The sequence below is a fragment of the Sceloporus undulatus genome, chromosome 2, assembly GCF_019175285.1.
Source record: "Sceloporus undulatus isolate JIND9_A2432 ecotype Alabama chromosome 2, SceUnd_v1.1, whole genome shotgun sequence".
In the NCBI taxonomy this organism is placed as follows: domain Eukaryota; kingdom Metazoa; phylum Chordata; class Lepidosauria; order Squamata; family Phrynosomatidae; genus Sceloporus; species Sceloporus undulatus.
The window spans coordinates 81,307,491-81,322,649 of record NC_056523.1 but is presented as its reverse complement, the minus strand read 5'-3'; the positions used below and the strand labels follow the sequence as shown (position 1 = coordinate 81,322,649).

The 15,159-nt window shown below is 38.7% G+C and overlaps 1 protein-coding gene across 1 annotated transcript in view; it reads left to right on the top strand.

The window, feature by feature from the left end:
- The window catches only part of ZNF346 (zinc finger protein 346), a 38,734-nt gene extending 24,247 nt beyond the window's left edge, over nucleotides 1-14,487 (top strand). The window contains exons 6-7 of the mRNA XM_042451894.1: nucleotides 8,948-9,041; nucleotides 11,311-14,487. Coding sequence (XP_042307828.1) covers nucleotides 8,948-9,041; nucleotides 11,311-11,416 — 200 coding nt within the window. The 3' untranslated portion in view covers nucleotides 11,417-14,487. The remainder of the gene's footprint in view (nucleotides 1-8,947; nucleotides 9,042-11,310) is intronic.
- Nucleotides 14,488-15,159: the final 672 nt, after the last annotated feature.

Below are 15,159 nucleotides of genomic sequence, written 5' to 3'. Positions count from 1 at the left end.
ACCTTTATTTATAAAGTGCTGTAAATTTACACAGCGCTGTACATACAGTCTTTTTAATTAGACGGTTCCCTGCCCTCAGGCTTACAATCTAAAAAGACACAACACAAAAGGAGAAGGGAGTGGTAGTGGGGAAGAGGATGAGGTCCAGCAGTTTTTCTCAACCTCCAAGGCCTGGACTGAGGCAGATGGACTGGAGGGAGGACTTGGCTTCTTGGAGCTAGCCTGCCTCTCTCTCCCTCAAGATGATGGCTGAAGGGAGGGCTTGTCTTCTTCCAGGCAGGCCTGTTGGAGCTAGCCTGCCTCTATCTCCCTCAATACTTATAACTGTTTTGTTATTTGATCATGTATTTGTGATGGTCATTTTTGGTTTGTGTGTCTGTGGTTGAGACCCTTCCCTTCTGTATTTGTTGGTGTTATGGATGAAATAGCACTTTTCAGAATATGTTATAGAGCCAAAACTGGGAGATACCTTGGAGGGCATCTAGTTCATTCCCTTTCTCAGTGCAGCATCCCATAATGTGTTATGTAAGTACAAAATTATTGCTGTCTGCCTGTCTAACAGCTCTTACCATTAAAACATCCCTCCCAAAATTTAGCAAAATCTCCTTCCTGGAAATTTACATCCACTGGTTTTAGGCCTGTCCTCAGGAGTAACAGAGAGCCAGCAGCCTACTTTATGTAATTAGGGAAGATGTTCACATTTGTGGGCTTAACCAATCTTTCAGATGAAACTATGGGAAAAGCTTAATAATGTATTTTCAGAGGTGTCTTATCAAGATGATTATGACAACAGACATTGAAAAATAAGTACCATCTTGGAAGCACAGGGTGTAACAAATGAATCTATGGCTTATCCAGTTCAAACAGGTTTCTTCCAATACATGAACTGAAATATGCAAGAGACTGAACTATTAATTGAATTTCTCAGTCTTTTCGCTGTCAGTTTAGAGTATTTGGGATTAACAGAAATTCTGTTCAGAGTTCCATGCAGTAACAGGCAAATGCATATTGTTCTGATTTTTTATTAGACTCCGTTGCACATCTAAAGAAAATACCGCATTGTGGTAGCTTGGGGAGGGATTGCAGCAACATTATAAAAGAGAAAAAGTCCATTTAACCTACTGCTTATGCTGACAGAAATCTCTTTCATTATTGCCACTCAAATTAACATTAAATTTTGTGTGTTGCTTCAGTGGTTCCAGTGAAACGTGCTTGTGGCAATCTGGCATTTTATGAAATTTAATTAAATCTATGACCCCTTATTTGGTGGAGATTTCCAGTGACTATCACAGTTTTATTGTGTTTCTCATGTCAAGGCACAGTCAATTTATTTGAAAAACAGTTCCCTATGGCCAATATTCAAAATATGCAACTTGAGAAAAAAATGAGAGCTGAATCAGATTTGTATAATTTTTCCTTGAAAGAAGAAATGGAAGAGTGCACATAGATATATCCACTTGCAGTACAAACATGGTTGGATATTTAATATACTAACTACATTATATAGCTGAATTCTCAGAGAAATTTGGTTTTTTACATTTTATGTCTGCTATCCTGACATGGAAGAATGACCTCTGTGTGATAATATTAACATCATTTTATTTGAGGGCCTAGTAGAAACATTTATTACAGCAGAGATCAAACATTGACACATTGTAGCTAAGCAAAGGAAATACTCAAAAGAATTTCTCAGTAATAAGTAGTATCAAACATTATACTGGTGCTGACAGAACCACACAATCCAGCAGAACTTGGAGTGAACCCACCTCCTTGTAGCCCTAAGTGTGCCTTCAAAGAAACTGTCTCTGTGCTGAACCAGTGTCTGTTTGTCAGTAGGAGACTGGATGAGAGCAAATGAGACAAGACACAGCTGCTCCTGGTTAGCCATAGGACAGATAAGGTAGTAGGGACTTTGTCTGTGCTGGATGGGGTTACACTCCCCCTGAAATCTCAGACTCACAACTTGGGTGTTCTTTTGGACTGAGCATGGATGTCCAGGTTTTTGCAGTGTTCAGGAGTGCATTTGCACTGTTAAAACGAGTGTGCCAGCTGCTCCCGTTCCTTGAGATGTCTGACCAGGCTTTGATGACACATGCCTTGATTACATCCTACTTGGACTACTGTAGCACACTCTATGTGAGGCTGCCTTTGGAAATGGTTCAGAAATTTTAGCGGATTCAAAGCACAGCAGCCAGAATGCTGACCGGGACCAGTTACTCCCTTGTTGAAAAAGCTTCATTGGCTAACAGTTTATTTCTGGGCACAATTCAAAGTGCTGGTTATGACCTATAAAGCCCTACACAGCTTAGGTCAAGACTGTTTGAAAAGCCATATTTCCCTATATCTGTCAGACTTTTAAGATCATCTCTTTCTCTCAGTCACACCACCATCACAAGCTTGCCTGCAGAGGACACAAGAGAGCTCTTTCTCGGTGGCTGTTCCCACCCTCTGGAACTCCCTCTCAAAGGTAGCTACATTGGCCCCCTCCCTGTTTTCTTTTTGCCAGCAGGCAAAAACATTTTTACTTAAACAAGCTTTTTAATGCTTAAACAGATAAGGTTTTTAGTGTAGATGTATGTTTTATCCACTTTTAACTTTTTTCTGTTTTTTATCAGATTCATAGTATTTTAATGTGATATTTTTAAAATGTTGTTTCAACTTTTTGTAAACATTTTAAATATATTATGGAAACCATCTTGTATCCTGGCCTGGGAGAAAGGTGGCATATAAATAAAATAAATAAAGGATTCCACCTGACATGCTCCCCTGGAGTGTGGTGGAGTCTCCTCCTTTGAAGGTTTTAAACAGAGGTTGGATGGCCATCTGTCAGGGGTGCTTTGATTGTGTATTCCTTCATGGCAGAGGATTGGACTGGATGACCCTTGTAGTCTCTTCCAATTCTCAGATTCTAGAGAAATCCTAGAAAACTATTCCAAATGCTTGTCAGTGCCTTGTCATTAAACCAGAGCAAGCTTTTGAATGAGGTGTTAACAGTGCTTTGTCCTGATCCCCATACTCTTCAACTTCTATGTCAATCACTTAGATCAGAACTGGGCAGCTGTGTTAGGTATTGGGGCCAGTTTTTACACACCCTTGCAGCAGACCCACAGCTAGCCTCAGGACTGAAAAATAGTCTGGAATCCCAACTTGGAAGTGACTAGAATTCATTCTGGCCTCTGATGATTTTGGGGGGTTTCTGGGAGCTGCAATTGAATATAATGTCAATTTTGACTCCTCCCCCAATTTTTAGCAGTACGGGGACCGGGGAGAGTCAGCATGTCTGGGTGACAGTGCAAAATCACACCTAGAGCAAATTTGCCAACTGCCAAGGATGGAGAGTCCCACATTGGCTACATTCCCACCCCAAAACATGTCTACAGTCAGTTCCAGGACCCACCGTGAATACCAAAATCCATGAATGCTTAACCTCATGGTTACCTAAGTCTCCTTATATACAATGGCATAGTAAAATGGTGCTCCCTTATAGAATGGCAAATTCAAGTTTTTTAAAAATTATTTTTTAAAACTATTTTCAAGCTGTGAATGGTCGCATCCAGGGTTGTGGAGGAGAGACTATATATGGTGTTTGATTGTATTTTAATTGTGTGCAGATTTGTCCTTCATACTCTCTAGGCGGGAGCCAGGGGGGGAGGGGCATTTTGATAAAAAAAAAGTTGTGTGCTATGAGGTTCTGGGAGCCTCAAAGTTGCCTTGGATGCCCACATACAGCTCATGGGCCATACCTTGCCCATCCTTGTTCTAGGAGATGCAGAGTATCAGAGACAGTCTCTGTGCTGAAATGGATTGCGCTGCCAGACATGATATTTTCTGATGATTATTAATGGTTTGAGGCTGTTTTGAGGTGCCATTTCCCCAGGTTTTAATGCTAAAAAGTGCAGGTAATTTTTTTTCAGCTGCAAAAGTGGGAGTCATTCTAAAAAATGGGAGACAGGGGCTTTAGAGTACCAAAGACTACACGCAACCCATCCCCCTAAAGTGCTGCTTGTGAGAGGCAACATAATTCCTATCCCTGACTTAGAACTTAGAAAGGATATGGTTGCCCTGTTTAAATATTTGAAGGGATGTCATATTGAGGAGGGAGCAAGCTTGTTTTCTGCTGCTCCAGAGAGCAGGACCTGGAACAATGGATGCAAGCTACAGGAAAAGAGATTCCGCTTCAACATTAGGAGGAACTTCCTGACAGTAAGGGCTGTTCGACAGTGGAACACACTCCTTCGGCGTGTGGTGGAGTCTCCTTCTTTGGAGGTCTTAAGCAGAGGCTGATGGCCATCTGTCAGATATGCTTTGATTGAGATTTCCTGCCTGGCAGAGGGCTGGACTGGATGGCCCTTGTGGTCTCTTCCAACTCTACGATTCTATGGCCTGTTACAGACAGCCAAAATAAGCTGCTTCGAGTCACGTGGAGGTATGGTTTTCAATGATGCATGCGTCCTAAGAGTCCAGAAGCACACCAAAGCCAGCCCCAGTTCTTGGGCTGGAGCGGGGCTTTGTGTGACTTCTGGACTCTTAGGACGCATGCATCATTGAAACACCATACCTCCACTGTGACTCGAAGCAGCTTTATTTTGGCTGTCTGTAACAGGCCTATGAGACAAACCTTACACCTCTCTGGTCAACAGCTTTTTGTGTATTTGAAGTATGTTGTTGTTGTTGTGTGCCATCAAGTCATTTCCAACTTATGGCGGCCCTAAGGCAAACTATCTTGGGCTGTTCTTGGCAAGATTTGTTCAGAGAGGTTTGCCTTTGCCTTCCTCTGAGGCTGAGAGAGAATGACTTGCCCAAGTTCGCCCTGTGAAAGGGCATTTGAACCTTGGTCTCCAGAGTTGTAGTCCAACACTCAAACCACTACACCACATATTATCATGTCCTAAAGTAGTTTCAAGTTTTATCTAGTTTGAAAAAGACAAGTACAGTATTGACTAAAGTGGAAGAATTAGTCAGATAAACAATAAAATAATTTTTAAAATAATCATTTGTGATTGCAGCTTTAATAATTGGTGCTGAAGGTGCTGTTTAGCAGGTAAATGGAACGAAGGCACAGAAGGCAGTGGATGGATGAAAGAGAAAACCAAAGTGCATATTAAAACCTTATTAGGCTGAACAATGACAGACTAAACACAAGGATCAAAGGTGTTGTTTGTTGTTTCCCATGAAAATAAACATGTAGCTTTTGTGCATTTGCTTGTACATAAGAACTACAGTGTGCAATAGGATTCATTCTAAAGTAAATGAACATAGGACTGCAGTCTTAAATGTTAAATATGTAGACTGTGGCTTAAAGTGTTGAGTGTTAATAAAATGTTGTAGTTTACGGCTACTAAGGTCTTTTGTTTTCTGTAACAGTTTGCAAAGTTACTTTCTGTTTCCTGTTTCTTTTAATATTTCTCTATAAACATGTTTATTAGGAATATACATAAACTCCAAAAAGGGATAAATTAAGTGTACACCTAAATAGCCACCTAAATATTAGTGGCAGTTCAGAAGGCAGACAGCAAAATTCATTGGCAGCAGGAACAGTTTTTTTGTTGACTTCTTCTTTCCCCTGTTAAATGCTCCATAATCAAATAGCATCATTTTAAACATATTTGGATGGTTTGTTTGTTTTTAAATGACCAGCTGAAGCAGGAGGAGCAGAGCTGTCACTGGTGCATTTTGCCCCTTTAAACCCAAATTTGCCTTTTGTGCCAAAATTCATAGTGATTTCAGCTTCGTTTTTTCCTCCTTGCCCCTCATCCCAAATTTGGGAGTAAAGTTCCCAAATAAAAATATTGTGCCTCAGTCCTAATATAATCTATTTAGAACAGTAGAAATAATAATCAAGGAAAATACGTTTTAACTGACAGAATCTTGACAACTTAAAAATGGCATCAAAACTCCCCTGAAGAAAGGGGGAAAAGTGTAGTTCTTCTAAAAGTAAATGCATAATATTCAAAAAGTATGCATAGAGAAAAAGGTACTTATTTAACTGTAAATATATTACAAATTAAGTATTAATATCTTTTCTTTAATATAAATCAAATTGTGAGGGAAATCCAGAATGAAAGAGTCACAGCTCTTAATGTCCATGGAAAAAGTGGACAGAAATATTGTTGGTAAGAATTGCAGGAGAATACAAAAACAGCAGCAATGTTAAACAAATCGTGCTGTTTTCAGCTAACAGAACTAATTCTTATCTGAGTTGCAGCGGGTTTATAGGGCAAGTGAATATTGTTTATTTTTTGTTTGTTTTATTATTATCCCGCCTTCTCTCAATAATGAACTTTAAGGTAGCTGAGGCATATTAAAATAATACAGATTTAATTACAAGAAAACAGTCAATAAAATATACATATAAAGTTACAGTGGTACCCCGGGTTACGAATTTAATTCGTTCCGCGGCGCCCTCGTAACCCGAAATGTTCGCAAGCCGAAAAAGCCATAGGCGCTAGCGCTGGAAGCCGCGATTTCGTGCAAAAAAGCGCCGAAAAGCACCACAAAATTTTTTTCGTAAGCCGGAAAAAAAAAACGTAACCCGGAACAGTTTTTTCCTATGGAATTTTTTCGTATCCCGGAAATTTCGTAACGCGGTGCTTTCGTATCCCGGGGTACCACTGTATTTAAAATAACTTACGAAATTGAAAACATTAAAAACATTAAAATTCATTAAATGACTACATGCAAACTTTAAAACAGCACCGCCCAGCATTAAAAGCCCACTCCACTCAGCCTGGTGGCATGGAAATATTTCAACTTGCTGATGGACGGGCAAGGATGGGCCATTCTGGCTTCCTTAGGGAGGAAGTGCCAAAGTGAGAGCAGCAGCCAAGAAGGTCCTCTTCCTTTTTCCCACCAAACAAGCCTGAGAAAATGGTGGGACAGAATGAAACAGTGACAATGGAGAGAATCCCTGGGAATAGCAAGGAAAGAAAGAAACATATGTATCCTATAGTAAGCTATAATCTCCAATTTGAAATTGCTTTACTTGAAAACAACATGGATATTATTGTGTGGAATGAACAGAAATGATGAAAACAATGGGCTCTGCTTAGTTGCTTGTCTGAATTCAGAAGGAGCTTTAAAGCTCTAAAAGATGTAGAACCAGCTTCCCAAGTTCAGATTATTTAAGTATTTTATCCTACACTGCTGCTAATAATAATAATAGTTCCTCTTTTTGTCATTTATCTCTTGTCACCTTCTCAGTTATCCTTTTATCCCCTTATACAGTTAAAACATATCCCAACTTCGTTTCTGCTAAGCTTGCATTCCTGATGCCTAGCGTGTTCTCTCCAGGCTTTTCTCATCCCAACATACACTACTTTATAAATGTAATCCTCTTTCCAAAATGGATTAATTTCAGCAAGAGGATAGGCCAGTAGAAATGCATTACACATCCGGAGCAGCCTCTGTTAAAAGGAAATGGTTCGCTTAATGGAGACAGAGTAGAAGTGTGTCTGAAATCAGTTGTACAGAGTATTTTCTGCTCTTGTCCTGCTTTTGTTTTTCCATGCTGAAAGTGCCCTCCATAGATCAAAAGCAGTGACTTGCAAACCAGTAGGCAAAAGAAGTGAGCAGGAGCCAATAGAATTTAAACTAGTGTCATGAGAGTTATGAAACTATCAGTTTGATTCTTTTTAGAACACTCTTTCATTAGACTTCTTAAAATATTTATATTTCTCTTCATTCTAGAGTAAAAGAGAACTCCAGTCCTTGGTTAGAATCCACCTGTTTGGCTGTTTTTGTTTTGTTTTTTAAATGAGCAAATATCTCATTTTGTCAGTAAATGCCATCTATTTTCCATGACGCATTTGCTAGATGAAACTATTCTGATGTAACTTCAGGTTGTACAGAATTATTGTTTCCTACTTACATAGATTTCAGAAGTGCTTAAAGCTGTGAAGAGAGTTTTTTTTTTCCCCAACCGTTAAGAAAAGGTTAGTTCAATAGTTTAGTAACTGAAGAGATTGGTATTTACTATAGTGGGTGAAACCCAGTGAGCGAGAGAACATTGGGGCCATTTCAGCAGAGGAAAAAGCAACAAAGGCAGAACACATCAGATTTCTGTTCAAATTAGAATTAGGAGGTACTAATTTGTCTGTCTCCAATCCAGTGATTCTACAAGTAGTTCGGATCACATGTTAAGTAGCCATTCTGCAATATTGCCTAATAAATTTCTTTCTGAGCTAAACATATTTTAAGCATCTAGTTCACAGTTGTCCTGCTACTATACCCATTTTTCATCCTTTCCTATATCATAGAAAACATTTTTGCAGTGTTTTCATGAAAACACTGATGTATTCCTCATCTCTAAATTTTCCCTGTCACTGACATTGTTTCCCAGATGATCTAACATCTAACATAAATCTTTTCACTGGAAGTTTTACAAACAGCTTCAATAAAGCAACTGTGAAGAAAATCTGTCAACAAATATTGCATATATTGTAATATTTATAAAAGATGCTCTAATCTGGCACATCCAGTTCAGTTCCTTTAAATAAATAAAAAATTTGCTTCCCTCTGGTAAATGTTTGAATCTGAGAAAGAAAGAAATAGAAAAAATAGCATTGCAGCAGAAAAAAACATGATAGTGCCTTTTTACTCTGTTTTTGCACTCTATCATGAAACCACAGCATTAATATTTCAGTCAAATGCAAGCCCCTCCTGTTGTGGTAAAGTACAAATAGAAATTTTGGGAGATATAGTCACAGATGTGTAGTTGACTCTGAGCAGAGTATCCTATGAATGTTTAGCATAGTGAAGTAAGCTGCATGATGTTAGTTACCTTTCATTGACAGTGACCAAGAAGCTATATCACATTACCTAGAGCTCCTGATGTTATCTTTAGCAATCTTTAGCATAATCACTGTGAATACCATTTAGCGAGTCTTAATTCACATTCAGATTTATTTTTTTCTCATAAACCATGCTTCTATTTAACACTGTCTTTCAGCTGGGAAAGGCTATCCCTGTGAAGACTGTAATATAGTACTGAACTCCATAGAGCAGTACCAAGCTCACATCAGCGGCTTCAAACACAAGAACCAGTAAGTGTTTAAATGTTCTGCTGTCTGGAGTAGCTAATTATGCATCCTGCCACAATAGGAAGCTCTGTCACAAATATGGGTTACATGTGCTGGCCAAATGGCTGTAATAAAGTTGTTGTTGTTGTTGTTGTTGTTATATGGGTTACATTTAATAATTAGATTGGAATTATTAAAATGAAGATACACATTTCCTAAACAATGATGTATATATGGCAAATAAAATGTATTCATGTACAAATATAATATTGTTTTTAGGTGTTCGTTGTTACAACCAGGCCTTACACGTGTTGGTTGTACTGTACCATACTGTACCATATATACTTGACTATAAGTCAACCTCATATATAAGTCAAGGACAGGTATTGGGGCCAAAATTATGGATTTTGCCATGACCTGTGGATAAGTCAAAGGTAAACCTGGAGGCTTTTTCAGTGTGTGTATGTGTGTGCACAGCAAGAGAGACTCTAAGTGATGCTTTTTGCTTCAGCCTTCACCCAAATAGAAGGGGCAGGAGAGGGACTCTGTTTAACAGCAGTTACCCAGGACTTTTCCTGCTTGGTTCAAGAAGAAAAGCAACTCTGTCCCTACCACATGGGGAAATCTGAAAGAGCTGCTATCACATTACCATACTGACCTGTAAATAAATCGACCTGAGATTTTGGGCTCAATTTTTGGACATAAATTTTTAGATTTATAGACGAGTATATATGGTATATATTTTGCATACTTTTCCTGGCCCATCTGCTCATATCTGATAGGATGAAATAAGATTTTCTTAGTGTGCAGGTGAAGCATTTGATCAGATGAAAATGAAATGCTTGTGTTTCTAGCTAAGTCATAAATATTCATACAGTGCGCCCTTTTTTTACGCAGGGGATCTGTTCTGGGACCCGACCCCCCCACATTAAAAAAATGCATATGCTTGAGCCCCATTGAAAATAATGAGGCTCATGCGTGGCGCGGTGCAGCGCCAGAGGCACGCACCCCAAAGCTCTTAATGGGATGCACCACCTCAGGCGCTTCCACAGGCTTTCTGGCAGCTTTCAGCATATGCTGAAAGCCGCGTATGGTGCATCCGCATATGACGCGGGCGCACTGTATTTGAGAAACAATTTTTAGTGATTCTTCATTTACGTAGAAAACCTTTGTTTGATGCAGTGTATCTGGAAGAGATACTGTTTTATTTGGAAACCAACTGTATGTTTGGATTATTTAACATTAACCTCATACTTAAGAGGAAATTAATAGCTTTACTTTTTAATTTAACAAAAATTAAAAATCTGATTTTTAAAAATCTATAACAATCCTTTTTTGTACAAATTACAGTAGTTCTCTTGGCTTACCTGTAATAAGATCCAATTAATCTGCAAACTTCTCAAATATGGGATACTGAAGTAAAAGGTCTGCTTGTACCAAAATAAGCACTTTCAGGAACAGTGGCATTTATAAGCCAAATGAGCACAGTGCAGAATTTCCAAATGACATCATCTCATCTGACTCTCTTTCACTTTGCCTGAAGGAATACAAAGAAGACAATTGGCAACTGTACCTTCTTTAGTATGGATGTTGTCTTCTGGTTTTCTTCACATGAGCCTCAAGCACTTTGAGACATCAGCCCTCTTATCTCCTTGGTTACTCTCTTCATGAGCAGCAAGTTCAAGGTGTCATACACACTACCATTCAGTTTCCCTAACATTTTTCATTTGGATGAAGCTTGCAATAAAAACACCTTAATATAACCTGCCATAAAAAGACCAAATCACCAGAGGATTTCTCAAAAAACTGCATAGAGCAAAACCTTTCACAAAGGGCATGCTGCCCGGTATTGTGTGCAAGAACATGACAAGTTTTCAGGATGGGGAAGAATAAAAGGAAAACCTTTCTACTACATCCTTTGACATACAGATTATTTTTTATGTATTCATTTTTCTGTGGTCACTTAGAATACCATGGAGTCATCACAGAGCCTGGAGACTCAATGGATATGAATTAAATGAACAAAATTTCAGTGTAATTGAGCTGGGTAATGCTAGATTACTGTGGTAACTTGTAGTCCATGAAAGTCTATTGAATGCTACATGCAGCATAGTGATACATTTTCTTTGTCAAGTCTGCTGTATATTAAGATATTAGTATTTCAATGGCAAACCTAACATTTCTGGCTAGAACACTGGAAGTAGGATTTTCAACCTGATGTAGACAATTGATTTAATGTATTTTGAAAGAGTATAAATAATCTTCATTGGTCCTTCCTTATCTCATTCTATAGTATACCAGGAGGAATTCCTGTTACAGCTCGGTATCCGAGGACGCTGTATACACGGGAGGAGACAACCGGCCCTGATGGCTACAGCTATTTCAGCCAAGATCTCTAGAACACGTTCCAGTGCTATTTTTGGATTGCCAGTGGCCAAAAGTGAACATCTTTTACCAGCCCACTATGATTTTATTGTTCCTCTGGCTAAATGAAACCCTCCTGTCCTGCAGTGTACTGGATTAGCAGGGTGAGGACTAACTATTGGCTAAAGGAGCTAGAAAGGACAGATATACTAGTTGGCATTTGCTCAGTCCTTTAGAATAGTTTTCATTGTGTATTCTCTTGCTGTACTAGCTGATGGGTGGGGTGGGGGTTGTGTCTGACACAAGCAAGGCTTGGCATCTGACAGTGTTCCATCTTGAGCCCATCCTTTCCTTCTGCCTAGAAGAAGCAGAAGAAAATTCTACATCCAGTACCAGCCAGAGGAGATGAACTTTTGGAAGAAAGCTTGTTATTCCTGGAAACAGTGCTTTTTAAGTGTGAGATATAAAATGGGCTTAACAGACAGATGAATGATGATATTCTCCTCACCTGGAATGGAGCATTACATTGCTGTGTTTGTCTTGCTCCCTCCTGAATTAACTGGGTTTGTGTGAAGACTTTCCTAGGTCATCAGTTTGCCATTTGCATCCTTTTTGTTGTTCTGCAGATTTTGGTTCTGGAACATCTGGTGATTAATAAAATTGTTTCCGTCAGTACTGTGACGAATCTGCTTCAGAAGGGCAAGCAGGTGGAGGCCCTGCTGAAGCAATTAGCAGTGGTTCCAGCAAACTGCACTTCTTTCTCAGTTCCTCAAATTCTTCTTATTGGAAACTGTGTTTGAACCTAGATGTGTATACAAGGTTCTGTTGTGTTAAAATGTTTATCAAAAATCTCTAGATGTAGTGGAGACTTCTAAATTTTGTTATTTCTGTACACAGGAATGGCAAGACCAAGAGAAATGTGACACAAGAAGTTAAATTTTGCTGTTACCTTTCTTATTCCTGATATCATCTTTGTCCTCATTCTAAATGAGAGAACAGTACTTTGCATAGCAGTTCTAAGCTTTGTAAATTGAATTGCTACCTCCCAAGGCTCGGGCTGTAGATACCCTATCTTAAAAAGCCTTTATATATTAACCCTTACAGTTCCATTTGTGCAAAATCTATTTCTTAATTGTCTCTATGCTCTAGAGATTCTATTTTAGAGATCTATTTCTAATAACTTCCTGAGACTCAGGAAGGAATGTAGGTGCCTGATGAGAATGCTGATTGAGATGAATTGATTCCATAATTCGCTTGGAAAGGAGATAAAATGAGATTATGTATTGGCCACTTCCTTTCCATTTTCATGTGTACAAGGATCTGGTAAACTTGAAGTCTGCTAACATCTAGGTTAGTTTGGAGTTTACAAGATGGCTTGTTTCCAGAAGTTAATTAAAATTCTGTCTTACTTGTCCAAAAAGAAAGTTTATAGAACATGGCATAAAATTGGGACATTGTGAGATACTCACTCTTACCTACCCTTTTCTGCTTTTGTTTAAAACAAACAGTAGCTCTTATTTTTCTTCTTTGCCTTTCTGTGATCTGCTTCACGATCAATCTTGACTATAACCTTTAGTATGCCCCTGCTTGCAAGTTTAACTCATGAATCAGTCCCATAATTAGTAGAAGGTCCATATATTCTGTTGAGTAATTCAATTCTGTATACTGCATCACTTCTCCTGTTTTCTATTACATTCCTAACTTAATCTTGATAGCAAAAATGTTTTCAGAACTGGATATGAAAATGCAGAGTCCTGTCCTTTATCTTGTCTGTTAGCATTACATGTGAATTTGTATGCCCTCTTCTTTTGGTGGGGTGAGATTATTGGCTGGTAGTCTTTGTTTCTCCATATGAATATTACTAACTGTACACTTTATATACAGCTCCTCTGGTAGGTATGTATATACCTATTCCCTCTCTGCCACCCTAGAAAAGTTAAGGGTGTGTGTCTTTGTTTCACTTCTTTCCTAGCAGTAATGTTAATCAAGGTAATATTTAGGTCAGGCCAGACTATCAGTGCATTTTCTTGTATTCCTCATATCTGCAATGATGATATATTGCAGTTCATTCTACATAAGGAATCATCATCAGCATTACCTGCTTTTTCCTTTTTGATACTACCAGGCTTTTGTGTGGAAGATAACTCTCCACCTCTGGAAATCAAGCAGAAAATGTGTATGTGTGGTTTTTTAAAAAAATGTCAAGTTTATCTTTGCAACTTTAAGTTATGATAGGGTTGATGAGATTAGTTGTCTTGGATTTGCATTTCTTATTTGCAACAGATTGGAAAGTATCTGTCCTGTCAGCTGCCCCCATCACCTCATTTTTTTTTTGTTTAGCGTTTATCAAATGGTATGACTAAAGTGAGAAGGAGGAAAGTGTAAAAGAAGCATGTGCATACAGATTTGCTCTGACACGTATAAAGAAAAGCTACACGAGCACTTATGCTGTAGAACAGTGATGGCGAACCTATGGCACGCGTGCCAGAGGTGGCATTCAGAGCCCTCTCTGTGGGCACACATGCTGTTGCCCTAGCACAGAGTTTGCCAGAGTTTCTTACTAGAAAGTCAGAGGGACATGGCACTTTGCAATAAATAAGTGGGGTCTGGGCTGCAATTTGGGCACTTGGTCTGTAAAAGGTTCACCATCACTGCTGTAGAACTTTCCTTTGAATAACTGAGGGGACAGCTCTGTATCTTCTGACTTGCCAATAGCTGTGTATGCATAAGCCTTGATTTAGAAGCTTCATCTTCTGCTCTTAATTTGTGTCCTTTGGAATTCTCCCAACATCTTTCACTGTATTTGGAATATGATTTCTGACATACCCAGTGAGCATCCTCAGTCTACAGAGCAGAGACCTGGACACCATGATTGCCTCCATGGAGTTCTAGTTTTAGATTTGATTTTTACTGTACATTACATTATGTTGTTGTTGCTAACAGTTAATATTTTTGGCAAGTACAAGAATAAGTATTTTGTTACATCCGTAAAATGATCAGTGTGCTGGCAGATGATAAATTCATGAATTTCTATTTGTCTCTTTCCTTTAAATAGTCAGGCTTCATCATTTTATAGATTAAAGCATTTTTTTCTGTTCATAACAAATGTACTTGTTCTGTTTTTCCTTGTGCCACCTCTATACCCTTGAGCAATTTGCCTCCCTTTGGAGCTAGGTATCACCATAAAGGTTTGTTCCAAGAAAATCTGAATGCTTCTCTCAGAAACAAATGATATAAAATAAGAAACTCACTTAAGGAGCATAGCTTGGAAATGGTTGTAGCCATGCCTAGATCTACAGTTGTTTTGAAAAGAGCTTGCTTGAAGCGGCACTGTGGATTAGAGACATAGCTGCTGCCTTCCGCTTTGACCACAATTATTAGATTCAAATAGTGCGAGCCAAAACTCTAAGCAAGAATACAAAGACATAGGCCAAACATTGTGTCATTTTTCAGATAGCACTAATGTCATATACAGAAGACCTGCTCTTCAGAATCTGGGAAGTCGTTCTATTTATTAAGTAAGAGTAGACAATTTATTTCTTTAGATTTTTATTCTGAAGAGTTTGGATGATACGTAACATAGTTTAAAAATGAGGCCCAAAATGCTTACAAGACTAAACCATGACAATAGAGGAGTCAGAGGCCCATGGGTAGGTTTATTGCATATCAGGATCCAAAAGAACTAAGATGTTAGCATTTTGGGCTTGGCTAGCATGCATTTTGGGCTTGGCTAGCATGCATTTTGCATGTGACAGTGGAAAAGAGCTTGTGTCTTTTG